The following is an 18210-nucleotide window of genomic DNA, read 5'->3' on the forward strand; positions in this document are numbered from 1 at the left end:
AAATGTAAAAACCATACTTAAGAAAGAAGTGGAAATTAAAGTTAAAAAACTATATACATATATAGTTTTTATATGCTCATAATTTTATATATATATACACACATATAATTTTAGTTTTTCAGCACCACTCCCAGCGTGAGAATTTCCTGAAAATGTTTTCTTTTTTTTTTTTTTTTTTTGAGACTGAGTCTGGCTCTGTCGCCCAGGCTGGAGTGCGGTGGCCGGATCTCAGCTCACTGCAAGCTCCGCCTCCCGGGTTCACGCCATTCTCCTGCCTCAGCCTCCCGAGTAGCTGGGACCACAGGCGCCCGCCACTTCGCCCGGCTAGTTTTTTTTTGTATTTTTTAGTAGAGACGGGGTTTCACCGTGTTAGCCAGGATGGTCTCGATCTCCTGACCTCGTGATCCGCCCGTCTCGGCCTCCCAAAGTGCTGGGATTACAGGCTTGAGCCACCGCGCCCGGCCGAGCCACCGCGCCCGGCCTGAAAATGTTTTCTAATAGTGCACTGGGTCAAAGTCATGACCCATGCAACTCCCCCACCAAATGTTTGACATTTTCCTAAAGCCAAATTGAAAGCTCAAACAACAAAAATAATAACCAAGACGGCAGGGGAAGTGTGAGCCTGGGAGTACTGAGTAAACAGAAACAGTTGAACTCTCCAGGCGTGGTTTGATCTTAATAGCTAGTGGGCTGACCTGCAAACCATATCCCCACAATCCCCTTAATGCCCTTTGGAGATCATTTAGGAGCTCTAACCAATACAGAATATAGCTTTCCACCAGGCTAATCAGATGGAGTCCTCCTTTTTCTTAAATTAGAACAGTGCAACGACCACACGAATAACCAGACAAAACTGCATCTAACTGTAGCTGGATGGGACTTAATGGGCCAGTCCCATCCAGCTACCTGTTTATTTGGAGGTTTTATCTGTACAACACCAAAACAGCTCCATAATTGGTGGAATTCACTCAATTGACAAAAGTAAATAGGTATGTCAATAAAATACTAACACAACTCATTAAAAAGTGGAAACCACAGGAGGCTGAGGTGAGAGGATCGCTTGAACCCAGGAATTTGAGGCTGCAGTGAGCTATGATCGTGACACTGCACTCCAGCCTGTGTGACAGAGTGGTGAGACCTTGTCGGTATAAAAAAAAAGTTCGCCGGGCGCGGTGGCTCAAGCCTGTAATCCCAGCACTTTGGGAGGCCGAGGCGGGCGGATCACGAGGTCAGGAGATCGAGACCATCCTGGCTAACATGGTGAAACCCCGTCTCTACTAAAAATACGAAAAACTAGCCGGGCATGGTGGCGGGCGCCTGTAGTCCCAGCTACTCGGAGGCTGAGGCAGGAGAATGGCCTGAACCTGGGAGGCAGAGCTTGCAGTGAGCCGAGATCGCGCCACTGCACTCCAGCCTGGGGGACACAGCGCGAGACTCCGTCTCAAAAAGGTGAGACCTTGTCGGTAAAAAAAAAAAGTTCACCTTTTTTTTGATAGAGAAGGGGTCTCACGATGTAAAAGTGAAACACTTTGATACTGTTGTCTTGGCCTACTCTACATAATACCAAATAACTTACTTTGATTTTCAGTTCAAGAGATCATTATTTTTATTTATTTATTTATTTATTTTGAGACAGGGTCTCACTTTGTCACCCAGGCTGAAGTGCAGTAGCACCATCTCAGCTTACTGCAGCCTGGACACCCCAGGCTCAACCGATACTCCCGCCTCAGCCTCCCAGTAGCTGGGACTACAGGCATGGGCCACCACACCCAGCTAATGGTTGTGTCTTTTGTAGAGATAGGGTTTGGCCATATTGCTTAGGCTGGTCTCAAACTCCTGGACTCAAGCAGTCCACCTCAAGAGGCCTCTCAAAGTTCTGGGATTATAGGCATGAGCCACGGCACCTGGCTAAAACAGAACTTCTCAAAGTGCTCTAGGCCAGGAACATCACCATCACCTCAGAAACACAAATTCTGGGGCCCCACCCCAGATCTATTGAATCTGAGACTCTGGGATTTGGGCCAATCTGTTTTCTAACAAATGCCCTAGGTCAGTGGTCCCCAATCTTTTTGGCACCAGGGACCAGTTTCCTGGAAGACAATTTTTCCACAGACAGTGGACGGGGGATGGTTTCGGGGTGAAACTGTTCACTCCAGATCATTAGTTAGATCTCACAAGGAGTGCCAACTTAGATCCCTCGCATGCACAGTTCACAATAGGGTTCGCACTCCCATGAGATTCCAGTGCCACTACTGATCTGACAGGAGGCAAAGCTCAGGCACTAATATTGGCTCGCCTGCCGCTCACCTCCTGCTGGGCAGCCCAGTTCCTAACAGGCACGGACCTGAACCAGACTGGTCCATGGCCCAGGGGTTGGGGACCCCTGCTCTAGGTAATTCTGATGTAGGCTGAAGTGTGAGATCCACTAATTTAGATAAAATTATTCAACTGATGGTTGAAGCTAGCCATATTGTTAATGACTATATATATATGATTGTGGCAGATCAAAACAAGGTGATTGGCACAGAACACAATTTCTAAAATGTGTTTGATTTCCGAAATTTGTATGAGTATAGTCACAAACTTATATCTTATTTAAAAGGTCCCCAGCATTTGTACGTTGAAGAGCCACTTTTATTGTCCTTGAGTCCTCGAATGTGCTAGGTATAAAACCCTAGGTATATAAATAAAGAGAGAGGCTGGGCAGGATGGGTCACACCTGTAACCCCAGCACTTTGAGAAGCCAAGGCAAGAGGAGTGCTTGAGCCCAGGAGTTTGAGACCAGCCTGGGCAACATCGCGAGACCCTGTCTCTCCAAAATATAAAAAAATTAGTCGGGTGTGGTGGCGCACACCTGTGGTCCCAGTTACTTGAGAAGTTTAGGTGGGAGGATGGCTTGGGCCCCAGAGGTTGAGGCTGCAGTGAGCTGAGAATGTGCCACTGTACTCCAGCCTGGGTGACAGATTGAGACCCTGTCTCAAAACCTCCCACCTCCAAAAAACATTATATATATAAAAAAAGAGAAAGAGCAAAGGAGAGTGAGAAAAAGCATTAATATATGTTACATTCTCCTTCCTACCAAAGAAATTGGAGCAAACTCAGGACAATTGTTCCTAAATTTATGGGCAAATGCCTACCTTAGTTAGGGAGTCTGACATATATGATGCCAAAAACCTATGTAAAAAAAGAAAATTATTACAAATAAGATATTTGCTGCCTTTTTTTTTTTTAAGAGACAGGGTCTCACTGTGTCACCCAAGATGGAGAGCAATGTTGTGATAGAGGTGCACTGCAGCCTTAACCTCCAGGCAAGTTCAAGTGATCCTCCCACCTCAGCCTCCAGAGTATCTGGGACTACAGACACACGCCACCATGCCCAGCTAAATTTTTGTAGAGATAGGGTTTCACTATGTTGCCCAGGCTGGTCTTGAATTCCTGGGCTTAAGTGAGGAATGCTTAAGGGAGGCTCTTACCTCAGCCTCCCAAAGTGTTGTAATTATAGACATGAGCTACCTCGCCCTGCCTACATAAGCTTTAAAATGTTGGTATCAAAAACTTACATTTTATCTCTTTAAAAAAAACAGTTTTACTATATCCCTCTCTGCCCCTTATTTTACTGATTATTTTCAAAAGATGGCAACATTGTTTTGAGTACTAGGAAATTGTCTCAATTGTAAATGATTATAATGGTGATTACATGAGTAAATTATAAGAAGATTATGAGGACTTACTACAGACTGAGAATTAAACACAAAGTAATCATATTTTATTAACATCCCTTTCTCCAGGAGGCAACCCTTGCAGGAAACATGAATTCTAGAACCATCCATGGCACCACTAGCTCTGTGATTTGGACTTCTCTGAGCCTTGGGATTCTCATCTGTACATTTGAGAGTTGGGCCAAATGATACTCAAGGGCCCTTCCAGATCTAAAATTCTGTAATTCTGTGTTTCTAATAACTTGAATTTTTCTCGCTGGGCGCGGTGGCTGATGCCTATAATCCCAGCACTTTGAGAGGCCAAGGCAGGCAGATCACCTGAGGTCAGGAGTTCGAAACCAGCCTGGCCAACATGGCAACACCCCGTCTCTACTAAAAATACAAAGAAAATTAGCCAGGCATGGTGGCGGGTGCCTGTAGTCCCATCTACTTGGGAGATTGAGGCAAAAGAATGACTTAAACCTGGGAGGTGGAGGTTGCAGTGAGCCCAGATCGTGCCACTGCACTCCAGCCTGGATGACAGAGCAAGACTCCATTTCAAAAAAGAAGAGAAAAAAACCTTGAATTTGTATATATTCCAATTTTAAAAGAAGGAAAAATTACAGATAAACAAAACTTTCAAGAAACAAGTATAATTTTATATATATATATATATATATATATATATATTTTTTTTTTTTTTAAATACAGAGTTTCATGCTCTTGCCCAGGCTGGAGTGAAGTGGCATGATCTCAGCTCACTGCAACCTCCATCCCCAGGGTTCAAGCGATTCTTGTGCCTCAGCCTCCCCAGTAACTGAGATTATAGACATGTGCCACCATACCTAGCTAATTTTTGTATTTTTAGTAGAGCTGAGGTTTCACCATGTTGGCCAAGCTGGTCTTGAACTCCCAACCTCAAGTGATCTGCCTGCCTTGGCCTCCAAAAGTGCTGGGATTACAGGCGTGAACCTCTGCACCAGCCTACAATTATATATTGTTAACTTAGCTCAATCTTATCTGTAGCTGCAGTGCCATACAATGATTATGAGTTCAGAATTCTGTTGTGAGGGCCCTGTAACAGACTGAATCAAAAATTATATTATAGTTATTATAATTCTATTGTGTATTTTAGAATAAATATCTAAATATTTAGATAATATTTAATTATCTAAATATTTGTTAACCATATGTAGTACATAACAATTTCCCACTTTGGGAGGCTTCAGACGGGTGGGATCGCATGAGGCTGTGAGATCTAGGACCATCCTGGCTAACACGTGAAACTCCCGCCTCTACTAAAAAAAATACAAAAAACTAGCCGGGTGAGGTGGCGTGGCTGCTCGTAGTCCCAGCTACCGGGAGGCTGAGGCAGGAGAATGGCGTGAACCCGGGAGGCGGAGCTGTGCAGTGAGCTGAGATCCGGCCACTGCACTCCAGCCTGGGGAGACAGAGCCAGACTCTGTCTCAAAAAAAAAAAAAAAAAAATTTCCATTAACCAACACATGGAATTAATTGAAATATCTCATTTCTTGCTCATTCTGAATAAGTGGTCTCACACACCTATCTTTCTTCTAAGGGACTCAACAAGTTTTTATTTTTGGCATTTTATTAGCATTACTCAATCTTCGAATGAGAATGATAGAGATTATTGTCTCTAGGCTATCGATAGGGATGCAGAATCACAACAATTTGAAGCTGGAAGGAACTTTAAAAACTGACTAATCAGACCCTTTAATTTACAGATGAGAAGAGTGAGACCAGGCCCAGTGCAGTGGCTCATGCCTGTAATCCCAATACATTGGGAGGCTGAAGCAGGAGGATCCCTGACCTCAGGGAGCCCGCGCCAGAAAGAACTATACCCACTGCTGTACTCCAGCCTGGGTGACAGAACAAGACCCCTCTCAAATTTAGAAAGAAGGAAAGGAAAGAAGGAAAGAAGGAAAGAAGGAAAAGAAAAGAAAAGAAAGAAAGAAAAAAGAAAGAGAAAGAAAGAAAGAAAGAAAGAAAGAAAAAGAAAGAAAGCAGCAGCAGAAAAGAAAGAAAGAAAGAAAGAAAAGAGGCTATTAGCTACAAGGAAGGAAGGAAGGAAGGAAGGAAGGGAATGAAGTAGGCGAAGGAAGAAGGAAAGAAGAAAGAAGGAAAGAAGGAGGCCGCATGGCTCAACCCTGTAATCCCAGCACTTTGGGAGGCCGACAGGCGCGTGGATCTCACGAGGTCAGAGGATCGAGACCATCCTGGCTAACATGGTGAAACCCGCCCCTACTGGGTGCAACAAAAACTAGCCGGCGTGGTGGCGGTGCCTGGTGGTCCCAGCTACCGGAGGCTGAGGCAGGAGAATGGCGAAACCCGGAGGCGGAGCTTGCAGTGAGCGGAGATCACACCACTGCACTCCAGCCTGGGTGGATATGAAAGATCTCGGCTCAAAAAGAAGGGAAAGAAGGGAAGGAAGGAAGGAAGGAAGGAAGGAAGGAAGGAAGGAAGGAAGGAAGGAAGGAAGGAAGGAAGGAAGGAAGGAAGGAAGGAAGGAAGGAATGGAAGGGAAGGAAGGAAGGAAGGAAGGAAGGGAAGGAAGGAAGGGAAGGAAGGAAGGAAGGAAGGAAAGGAAGGAAGGAAGGAAGGAAGGAAGGAGAGACCCGGAGAAGGTAAAGGCCAGAAATATGGAGATCATCTGGATAAGAGTAGGAATAAAATAGTAGGCCTCCTGATCCCCCAGCTTACTTTCCAACATTATGAGAAGACTATGCGGCCTTACTACAGACTAAGGATTAAAAACAAAATAATTGTGATCTTATTGACATCTCTTTCTCAGGAGGCAATCCTTGCAGGAAACATAAATTCTAGAATCAGCTAGAAGCCCTCAACAGATTTCCCTCATGGTGCCCAAAGTGTAGGATAAGCTAGATAGAGAAACTCCAGGGTTTTTAGGATTTTCCTACGTTATAGGGTTCCTGCTTTTCCCCACCCCATGCCTAAATTCAACTCTACTATAAAATCTAAAGGCAATTGTCTAAAGGAAAGAGTTCTTTAATGAAGAGAGATATAAGATCCCTCCCTAACTTTGACAGTTTACATTTTAACCATTAATATTCCGTCAAAAACCAGGATAACATCATTATAATGGTCAGGGAATTTACTTAGAAACGAATATTAGAAAATTAAACAGTCTTGGCCGGGTGTGGTGACTCACACCTGCAATCCCAGCACTTTGGGAGGCCGAGATGGGCAGGTCACTTGCGTCCAGGAGTTCAAGACCAGCCTGGGCAACATGGTGAAACCCTATCTCTATACAAAATATAAAAAATTAGCCAGATGTGGTGGTGCATACTTGTGGTCCCAGCTACTCAGGAGGTTGAGGTGGTGGGAGGACCACTTGAGCCCAGGAGGCAAGGGTTGCAGTGAGCCAAGATCATGCCAGTGCACTCTAGCCTGGGTGACAGAATGAGACCCTGTTTGAAAGAAAGAAGGAAAGAAGGGAGGGAGGGAAGGAAGGAAGGAAGAGAGGGAGGGAGGGAGGGAGGAATTAAGTTAAACAGTCCTAAATATAATCAGTAGAGCAAGGAAAAAAGGAATGAAGGACATGTGTGTGTGTAAGAGAGAGGGATGACAGAGAACTCCAGACTGGTACCAATCTATTAAGAATAAATGTTATTAATGTGGGTGGAAGAAGCAGGTTATGAAGGAAAAGCCAGGAAGAGCACTGTTGCCAAGAACTGTTATCAATTAACATTCTGAAACCATAGCCTTACTCCTCTTCCTTGGGAATCCTATAACATGAGAACATAAAGATTCAGTGAGCCAACAAGGCTTTGGTTGCACACTGGGATCAAGAGGCTCACTAAAGGATCCAGATGTCTGCTTCATTGGAGTGGAAAAAAATGTCATAGTGAATTCCACGAAATATCTGGCAGGAATAGACCATGCAGAAGCCAACTACACTGACTGAGAGTGAGCATAAGTGAGAGCAAGAGAGAGAGAGAGAGGGAGAGAGGGAGAGGGGAAGAGAGAGAAGATGTAATTCGAGAGGTGTTGCTGGCCGGGCATAGTGGCTCACACCAGTGTAATCACAGCACTTTGGGAGGCCGAGGCAGGTGGATCACTTGAGGCCAGGAGTTCGAGACCAGCCTGGCCAACATAGTGAAATCCCATCTCTACTAAAAGTACAAAAATTAGCCGGGTATGGCAGTGCATGCCTGTAATCCCAGTTACTTGGGAGGCTGAGGCATGAGAATCGCCTGAACCTGGGAGCCAAAGGTTGCAGTGAGCCAAGATCATGCAACTGCACTCCAGCTTGGGCAACAGTGTGAGACTCTGCATCCAAAAAAAAAAAAAAAAAGAGGTATCGCTGAGCTGTGAAAGAAACTGGCCAGCCCTAAATCATAGGCTCCCCTCTCAGTCTGATGTAGTATCAATCCTGGATTTGCTTGTCCTCTGAGAAGGAAGTCCCCACCTTTGGAGAAAGAAGCTATTGAACATCTCTCTGTTCCCTCTTGCTAGATCCACTGGTTCCTGTGCAGCTCTTGGAAGGCAAGAACATTTTTGGCTGACTTCTTTGTAATCTAGAGAATGCATAGGTCAGCTCTTGCAACCCCAAAATACCACTGAGATTTAGGCAGTGGCATATCAAGGAATTGGGCCTAAAAGCTAAGCAAAGATTGAGAACAAAAAAATAGGAGTAAGTTAAAAGCAGGATCCTCTTCCAGGGAACATATGAAAACTGATGGTCTAGAACGGGGATCAGCACACATTTGCGATAAAGGGCCAGATAGTAAATATTTAGACTTTCAAGCTGCACATCCTTATCACAGCTACTCAGTTCTGCCACTGTAAAGCAAAAGCAGTCATAGATGATAAACAAACAACTGAGTGTGCCAGTGTTCCAATAAAACTTTACTGATAAACAATGAAACTTGAATTTCATATAATTTGTACATGTCACAGGACATCATTCTTTTTAAAAATTATTTTCAACCACTTAAAAAATTAAAGCTATTCTTAGCTCATGGGCTGTACAAAAACAGGTGGTAGGCCAGATTTGGCCCACAGGCTGTAGTTTGCAGACCTGTGGTTTAGAACAATGCTGTCCATTAGAAATATGAGAGCTGTTGGGTACAGTGGTTCACACCTGTAATCCCAGCATTTTGGGAGGCCAAAGTGAGAGGAGCTCCTGAGCCCTGGAGTTTAAGAACAGCCTGGGTAACATGGCAAGAGATCATCTCTACAAAAAAAAAAAAAATTAAAAATCAGCTGGGCATGGTGGTGTGCACCTACAGTCCTAGCTACTGGGGAGAATGAGGCTGGAAGAAGATTGCTTGATCTCAGTAGTTCAAGGATGTAGTGAGCTATTACATCCACTACTACACTCCAGCCTGGGTAACAGAGTGAGACTCTGTCTCTTAAAAAAGAAAAGAAGGCCGGGCACGGTCGGTGGCTCATGCCTGTAATCCCAGCACTTTGGGAGGCCGAGGCGGGCGGATCACGAGGTCAGGAGATTGAGACCATCCTGACTAACACAGTGAAACCCTGTTTTTACTAAAAATACAAAAACAAAATTAGCCAGGCGTGATGGTGGGTGCCTGTAGTCCTAGCTCCTCGGGAGGCTGAGGCGGGAGAATGGCTGAAGTATAAGAGCTGAAGCCAGGCACAGTGGAACATGCCTGCAGTCCCAGTTACTTGCAAGGCTGAGGTGGGAGGATTTGCTTCAGCCCGGGAGTTAGATGTAGCCTAGGCAACATAGTAAGACCCATCTCTAAAAAAATAAAAAGAAAGAAAGAAAAAAGAAAAAGAAAAATATAATGAGAGCCATATATGTAATTTTAAATTTTCTAGTAATCTCATGTAAAAACTTTTAAAAAGGTAAAATTAATATTTTATTTAACTCAGTATATGAAAATATAATTTTCATGCCATCAATATGTAAATTACCAGTGAGATATTTTACTTTCTCTGTTTTCATAATAAGCCTTTGAAATCCAGGATGTATCTTACACTTATAGCCCATCTCAGTTCACTCTAAACATAAGAATTCAATAGTTACAGACTGCTGAAGATCAGTAAAGATGTTATCCATTTGCCCAGCTGCATCATCTGAGAGTGTTGCATGTTGAAGACATGATCTGTTACAACAAATAAGTCAAGTCACCTGTACTGGAAATCAGTTTGCTGAAATTATTGAATCAAGTTGAAGAAAAGGAGGTTCCAGCCTTGACAAGGGGATTGTGGCCCTTCCTGGAATCCCTCTGGACACACCCTCCCAGCAACTTCTAGGAAAGATGCAGCAGCTCAAAGGGAAGCCCAGGAAGGAGACATGGAAAGACAAGAAGGAGCAGAAGCAAGCCATGCAGGAGGCCCGGCAGCAGATCACCACGGTGGCACTGCCCACGCTGGCCACGGTCGTGCTCCTGATCGTGGTGTTTGTGTACATGGCCACACGCCCCACCATCAACAAGTGAGCACCGCGGCCATCCGCAGACCCGTTTGGCAGGGAGAGGAGGCACAGGAGGTGGAAGCAAATGAAATATGGCTTTCATATTCAGAGATGTTCATGCTGCTGAGCTATAAGCAGGAGCACCCTGTCTTCTCTGGTTTTTTTTTTTCTTCTTCTTCTTCTTTTTTGAGATGGAGTCTCGCTCTACCACCCAGACTATCACCCAGTCTTGCTCTATCACCCAGGAGTGCAATGGTACAATCTCGGCTCACTGCAACCTCTACCTTCTGGATTCAAGCGATTCTCCTGCCTCAACCTCCTGAGTAGCTGGGATTACAGGCACGTGCCACCACGCCTAGCTGATTTTCGTATTTTTAGTAGAAACGGAGTTTCACCATATGGGTCAGGCTGGTCTCGAACTCCTGACCTCGGGATCCACCCACCTCAGCCTCCCAAAGTGCTGGGATACAGGCGTGAGCCACCGCACCGGGCCCTTCTCTGGCCTTTGACTTGGTTAAAGTGTCTCCGTTTTTCTTGGGAGGGAATAGGGGATGTTTCATCAGTGAATGTGCCATGTACCTTATGGTCCACTCATGTGCCTTTCAGACTTCAAAGCAGTGTGTCTGTGTGTGTGTGTCTTTTTCTTGCCTAAAAATTGATAAGTAGCTCCACCTGACGAGGGGCGGAACTTCTGGGTCAGGAAGTAGCTGGAATCTCCACTTACCTCATCCCCATTGTTTGGATCATGCCTCTTTCCAACATGTGTTCACAATCTCCAAAAGGAATGTATTTCTTCTCTGTTGCTTAATGTGATTTGAAATATGTTGAATCAAAGTGAAATATTTATTTTTGAATAAAGGAGATAATAGCATTAAACAAATTCAATAGTTAGAGGCTACCATATTGAAGAGTGCAGAGCTCTTAGGTTGGTGCAAAAGTAATTGCGATTTTTGCCATTACTTTTAATATAACAATGTTTTCAAACTTAACTTTGCATCAGAATTGCTTGGAGGGCTGTTAAAATTAAGATTGCTGGGACCCATCCCCAGAGTTTCTGGTTTTGGCAGGGTGCAAGAACTTCCATTTCTAACAAGTTCCTAGGTGGTGATGACGCTGTTGGTTGAAGGACCACACCTTGAGAACCACTTATCTAGAAGCTGGAGCAGTAAGAAAAAGTAGAGAAGCAATTAGGAGCCAGGGATATGTAACAGAAAGTGGTTTGAAAAAAAAAAAGAAAAGAAAGCCAGGCGCAGTGGCTCACGCCTGTAATCCCAGCACTTTGGGAGGCCGAGGCGGATGGATCATTTGAGGTCAGGAGTTTGAGACCAGCCTGGCCAACATGGTGAAAACCCCGTCTCTACTAAAAATACAAAAATTAGATGGGTGTGGTGGTACATGCCTGTAATCCCAGTACCTTGGAAGGCCAAGGTGGGAGGATCACTTGAGCCCAGGAGTTTGAGAGCAAACTGGGCAACACAGGGAAACCCTATCTCTACAACATAAAAACTTAAAAATCAACAAAGCATGATGGTGACTAGTCCCAGTTACTTCAAAGGTTGAGGTGGGAGACTCGCTTGACCCCAGAAGGTCGAGACTTCAGTGAGCCGTGATCACACCACTGCACTCCAGCTAGGTGACAGAGCAAGACCCTGTTAAAAAAAAAAAAAAAAAAAAAAACAAACTAACAATGAGATACCACTACACGTCTATTAGAATGGCTAGACCAGGCATGGCAGCTCACGCCTATAATCCCAGCACTTTGGGAGGCCGAGGTGGGCAGATCACCTGAGGTCAGGAGTTTGAAACTACCCTGGCCAACATGGTGAAACTCTGTCTCTTACTAAAAATACAAAAAAAATTAGTTGGGTGTGGTGATATGCACCTGTAATCCCAGCTACTCAGGAGGCTGAGGCAGGAGAATCGCTTGAACCCAGGAGGTGGAGGTTGCAGTGAGCTGAGATCGTGCCACAGCCGGGGCAACACAGAGAGATTCCATCTCAAAAAAAAAAAAAAAAAAAGAATGGCTAAAATCCAAAATACTGACAATTCCAAATACTGGCAAGGATGTGGAACAACAGGAAGTGTCATTGATTGCTGGTAGGAATGCAAAATAGTATAGCCACTTTGGAAGATAATTTGGCAGTTTCTTACAAAATTAAATATACCCTTACCATATGATCCGGCAATTGTGCTCTTGGGTATTTACCCAAATGAGTTGTAAACTATATCCACCCAAAAACTTGCACACTGGTGTTTATAGCAGTTTTAGTCATAATTGCCAAAACTGAAAGATGTCCTTCAGTAGGTGAGTAGATAAAACTGTGGTACATCCAATGAAGTATTATTCAGTGCTAAAAAGAAATGAGCTATCAAGCCATGAAAATACATGGAGGAACCCTAAATGCATATTGCTAAGTGAAAGAAGCCAATATGAAAAGTCTACATACGGTATGATTCCAATTCTATGACATTCTGTGAAAGGTAAAACTATGGAGAAGTAAAAAAAAAAAAAAAAAAAAAAAAAAAAAATTCAGTGGTTGCCAGGGGTTGGGGGGAGGGAGGAATGAATAGGCGGAGCATAGAGGATTTTTAGGGTAGTGAAACTATTCTGTATGATACCAAAATGGTGGATACATGTTGCTATATACTTTTCCAAACCCACAGAAAGTACAACACCAAGAGGGGATCCTAATGTAAACTATGGACTTTGATTGATAATGATACGTCAGTGTAGGTTCATTGATGATAACATATGTACCATTCTAGTGCAGGATGTTGATACTGGGGAAGGATGCATCTGTGAAGGGGCAGGAAATCTGTATATGGGACCTCTCTGTACTTCCTTCTCAGTTTTGCCGTGAACCTAAAACTACTCTGAAAAATAAAGTCTTTTTTGGGCTGGGCGCAGTGGCTCACACTTGTAATCCCAGAACTTAGGGTTACAGGAAGATTACCTGAGGTCAGAAGTTCAAGACCAGCTTGACTAACACGGAGAAACCCCATCTCTACTAAAAATACAAAATTAGCTGGGGTTGGTGGTGCATACCCTTAATCCCAGCTACTCAGGAGGCTGAGGCAGGAGAATTGCTTGAACCTGGGAGGCGGAGGTTGCGGTGGGCCAAGATTGCACCACTGCACTCCAGCCTGGGTGACAGAGAGACTCCATCTCAAAAAAAAAAAAAAAAAAAAGAAAAGAAAGAAAGAAAGAAAAGAAAACAACATTAATTCTCACTTTTGAAGGGATAGCAGGAAGATGCATATTCATATTGCAGCATCTGTGATAAAAAACAATCCATTTGGCCGGGCGTGGTGGCTCATGCCTGTTATCCTAGCACTTTGGGAGGCTGAAGAAGGAGGATCCCTTGAGTCCAGGAGTCCGAGAGCAGCCTGGGAACACAGTAAGACCTTGTCTCTACAATACATACACAAAATTAGTGAGCATAGTGCTCACCTATTAGTCGCAGCTATTCTAGAGGCTGAAGTGGAAGGATCGCTTGAGTGCTGGAGGTCAAGGCTGTAGTGAACCAAAAAAAGACCAGTGAATTCAAGTATCTACCCCCTAACCCAAACAGCAGCAGACCCTAACTCTTTCAGGGTGTCATCCTAAGCTAAGTAGAAACCTAGAAGTTTCCTAGAGCACAGATAAGAGTGACCTAGCACCCCAGCCAACCAAAAGGGGAAAAGCAGAACATAAGCTTACTTTCTACAAAAGAAGCAGCTATACAAATTATGCCAGAGAAGTAGAAAAACACTAATTTGAGCATCCAAAAAGGGGGAAGTAGTTCCAAATATTTCTAATAAAGAGCATTCTGTAAGGCTTCCAACGAGCTAGTAAAGGTTGAGAAAACCTATCTGGCAACCCAGTTAATTTCAGGACATATAATTACAGGAACTTAGTTCCTCAAGTCAGAGATGCCTGTGAGGAATTGCACGGTTTGAATCACAGCAGATTTGCAGCCTATTTAAGTTTTTGGACCACTAGAAAACTGGAAAAACAATTCATTTAATATAGTTGAGAGAATACTTAAAAATCCTGCATCGATTCAATGATCTACTGACTTAGAATTATATGATTGCTTCCTATGGAGGGTTAATTCCCTGGCATTTAGATTGAGCCCCTACATATACCTTCAATTTTCAAAAAAAGAAAACCCACAAAACTTTATTTGAATACAAAGGTTTACTTACGAGAATAATGAAATGTTACTTATATTAACACTCAGAACATTTCTTGGGGATAGGCTTTTTTTAATGAAACCCATAATTTATTTATTTTACAAAAGGAAATGTTTACATCCCTGTTAAAGTATAAAAAGGGCCTCATTAGTGTATCTGAAGAGTACTACATTGTACATTGTCTTCCACAAGTGGAAAAAAAAGAAGTTAACTTTTACATATACTTGGAAGAGAAAGTCTGCATTCTGCACTAAGTTTTTTTGAATGGAATCAGTTTAAATTGTCTTCAGTTCTAGCAAAGAATGTTCTTAAATATCTTTCTTTAAAAATCCAATAGGCCGGGCATGGTGACTCACGCCTATAATCCCAGCACTTTGGGAGGCCAAGGCGGGTGGATCACGAGGTCAGGAGTTCTAGACCAGCCTGGCCAAGATGATGAAACCCCGTCTCTACTAAGAATACAAAAAATTAGCCAGGCGTGGTGGCGGGCGCCTGTAATCCCAGCTACTTGGGAGGCTGAGGCAGGAGGATCACTTGCACCCGGGAGGTGGAGGTTGCTGCCAGCCAAGATTGCACCATTGCACTCCAGCCTGGGCAGCAAGAGCAAAACTCTGTCTCAAAAGAAAAAAAAAAAAAAAAATCCAATAGTAGTTTCAGATTCACTTAAATATCCCCAAAATAGTAAGTGGAAAAAAAAGTTTTTCCCTTGGGAAGCCGAGGCAGGTGGATCACGAGGTCAGGAGTTCAAGACCAGCCTGGCCAACATGGTGAAACCCTGTCTCTACTAAAAATAGAAAAATTAGCCGGGCATGGTGGTGTGTGCCTGTAATCCCAGCTACTCAGAAGGCTGAGGCAGGAGAATCGCTTGAACCCGGGAGACGGAGGTTGCAGTGAGCCGAGATTGCACCAAAATAGGCTGGGTGCAGTGGCTCACGCCTGTAATCCTAACACTTTGGGAGGCCAAGGCAGCTGGATTGCCTAAGCTCAGGAGTTCGAGACCAGCCTGGGTAACATGTCAAAACCCTGTCTCTACTAAAAATACAAAAAATTAGCCAGGCATGGTTGTGTGTGCCTGTAATCCCAGCTACTCGGGAGGCTGAGGCATGAAAATTCCTTGAACCCGAGAGGTGGATGTTGCAATGAGCCAAGATCGTGTCACTCTACTCCAGCCTGGGCGACAGAGGGAGACTCTGTGTCAGAAAGAAAGAAAGAGAGAGAGAGAGAGAGAAAGAAGAGAGGGAGGGAGGGAATGAGGGAAGGAAGGAAGGAAGGAAGGGAGGGAGGAAGGAAGGAAGGAAGGGAGGGGGGGAGGGAGGGAGGGAGGGAGGGAGGGAGGGAGGGAGGAAGGAAGGAAGGGAGGGGAAAAGACAATAACAAGTATTGGTGAGGATGTGGAGAAATGGAAACTCTCATGCATTGTTGGTGAGAATGTAAAATGGTGCAGTCACAGTGTAAAACATTTTGGAATTACTCAAGACATCAAATACAATTACCATATGTCCCAACAATACCACTCTTAGGTATATACCCAAAAGAATTGGGAAAAAAATGAATCAAATACTTGTACACCAATGTTCCTAGTAGTACTATTCACAATCGTGAAAAGTTGAGGGCCAAGCGCAGTGACTCATGCCTGTAATCACTTTGAGAGGTCAAGGCAGGTAGATCACTTGAGGTCAAGAGGTCAAGACCACCCTGGCCAACATGGTGAGATCCTATCTCTATTAAAAATACAAAAATTAGGCTGGTCACCGTGGCTCACCCCTGTAATCCCAGCACTTTGGGAGGCCGAGGCGGGTGGATCTCCAGAGGTCAGGAGTTCGAGGCCAGCCTGGCCAACATGGCAAAACCCTGTCTCTACTAAAAATACAAAAATTAGCTGGGCATGGTGGTCCATGCCTGTAATCCCATCTATTCAGGAGGCTGAGACAGGAGAATCACTTGAACCCAGGAGGCAGAGGTTGCAGTGAGCTGAGATCACGCCACTGCACTCCAGCCTATGCAACAGAGCAAGACTGTGTCTCAAAAAAAAAAAAAAAAAAAAATAGCCAGGTTTGGTGGCGCATGCCTGTAATTCCAGCTCCTGGGGAAGCTAAGGCAGGATAATCGTTTGAATGATTCCTCCAATGAGGGGGAGGTTGCAGTGAGCCAAGATTGTGCCTGCACTCCAGTCTGCAGCACAGAGCAAGACTCTGACTCAAAAAAAAAAAAAAAAAAAAAAAAAAAAAAGATGGAAACCACCCATGTGTCCATAAATAGATGAATACTTGAACAAAATGTGGTATATCCATACAATGGAACCTTAGTCAGCCATAAAAAGGAATGACATTCAGGTATATGCTATAGCATGAAGGAAACTTGATGACATTATGCTTAGTAAAATAAGCCAGGCACAAAAGGATAAATACTGTATGATTCCACTTATATGAGGTACCTAGAGTGGTCAAATTCATAGGGATAGAAAGTAGAATGGTGGTTGCCAGGAACTGGGAGAAGGGGACATGGAGAGTAATTATTTATGGGATGCAGAGTTTCTGTTTGTGATTAATGAAGTTCTGAAACTGTAGAGCGGTCATGGTTACACAACATTATGAACATGCTTAATGCCACTTAACCGAACACTTAAAAATGGCAAATCTTCTATATATTTTACTACAAAAATACATAAGAGGATTCATAGTTTTTCAAAACTCTTCTGGGGAGTACTGGAGAGGGGGAAAAAGCCAGTAGTCCTCAATGCAATGAGCCCTACACCAGCAACTTTAAGGCTGAGGCAGAGAAATGTAACTGTTAGAGCCACACCACCTGGTCAGCTATTTCTTTTAGTGTGTGTGTGTGTGCATGCACATTTTGGTTTTCCTTTTTGTGGAGCACTATATTGCCCAGGCAAATCTCAAACTCCTGAGCTCAATCTATCCGCCTGCCTTTGCTTCCCTAAATGCTGGGATTGCAGTTATAAGCCCAGCAGCTTTTTCTCTTTTCTTTCTTCCTTTTTTTTTTTTTTTTTTTTTGAAACAGGGTCTTGCTCTGTCACCCATGCTGGAGTGTAATGGAGTAATTATGGCTCACTGCATCCTCTAACTCTCCAGCTCAGGCGATCCTCCCACCTCAGCCTCCCAAGTGCAAGTACCGCGCACACCACCATACCCAACTGTTAATTTTTTTGTAGAGAGGAAGTCTCCTTATGCTGCCCTAGCTGGGCAACTCCTGGGCTCAAGAAATCCCCCTGCCTTGGCCTCCCAAAGTGCTGGGATTACAGGTATGAGCCACTGTGCCCAGTCTTGGTGAGCTTTCTGAACTCAAAGCTGAGTAGAGACCTGAAGTAATTATCAGAACGATATGGATCAATAAAACTCATCCTCCTACTTCCATTTGTGTTTGAGTTAAAACAGTATCTTCCACTTAAGTGCTCATTTCTCAAGTTTTGATTTGAAATATAAAAACAGCCTAAAAGTGCTGTGTTTACTTCTTTTATATTTCAACTATCTCATTTTTAGCAGTGTCTGGGGACAAAAACTAGCATTTCTCCGAGACCGTCATATCCCCAAACTGACTGCCATATGAATGGTTTGTTGGGTGCCTGGAATGGCTTCTTCATGTAAGTTCTCACTTGTAATCTTACACTTTGGGAGGCCGAGGCGGAGAATCACTTCAGGTCAAGAGTTCAGTTCAAGACTAGCCTGGGCAACATAAAGAGACCCACGCCCCCACTCCCATCCCCACCTCCAACCCTGGCTCTACAAAAAAATTTAAAAATGAGCTGGGGCCAGGCACGGTGGCTCACGCCTGTAATCCCAGAACTCTGGGAGGCTGAAGCGGGCAGATCACGAGGTCAAGAGATGGAGACCATCCTGGGCAACATGGTGAAATTCCCGTCTCTACTAAAAATACAAAAATTAGCTGGGAGTG

General features: G+C 44.0%; 1 protein-coding gene across 1 annotated transcript; it reads left to right on the top strand.

Annotated features, from left to right (window-relative positions):
* Nucleotides 1-9537: 9537 nt before the first annotated feature.
* On the top strand, nucleotides 9538-10328 carry SMCO4 (single-pass membrane protein with coiled-coil domains 4). Its single transcript, XM_031657215.1, has one exon. It carries the CDS (start codon nucleotides 9971-9973, stop codon nucleotides 10148-10150), a length of 180 nt encoding a protein of 59 aa, XP_031513075.1. The 5' UTR covers nucleotides 9538-9970; the 3' UTR covers nucleotides 10151-10328.
* The last annotated feature ends 7882 nt before the right edge of the window (nucleotides 10329-18210 follow it).

Source organism: Papio anubis, chromosome 17 (assembly GCF_008728515.1).
Source record: "Papio anubis isolate 15944 chromosome 17, Panubis1.0, whole genome shotgun sequence".
Classification (NCBI taxonomy): domain Eukaryota; kingdom Metazoa; phylum Chordata; class Mammalia; order Primates; family Cercopithecidae; genus Papio; species Papio anubis.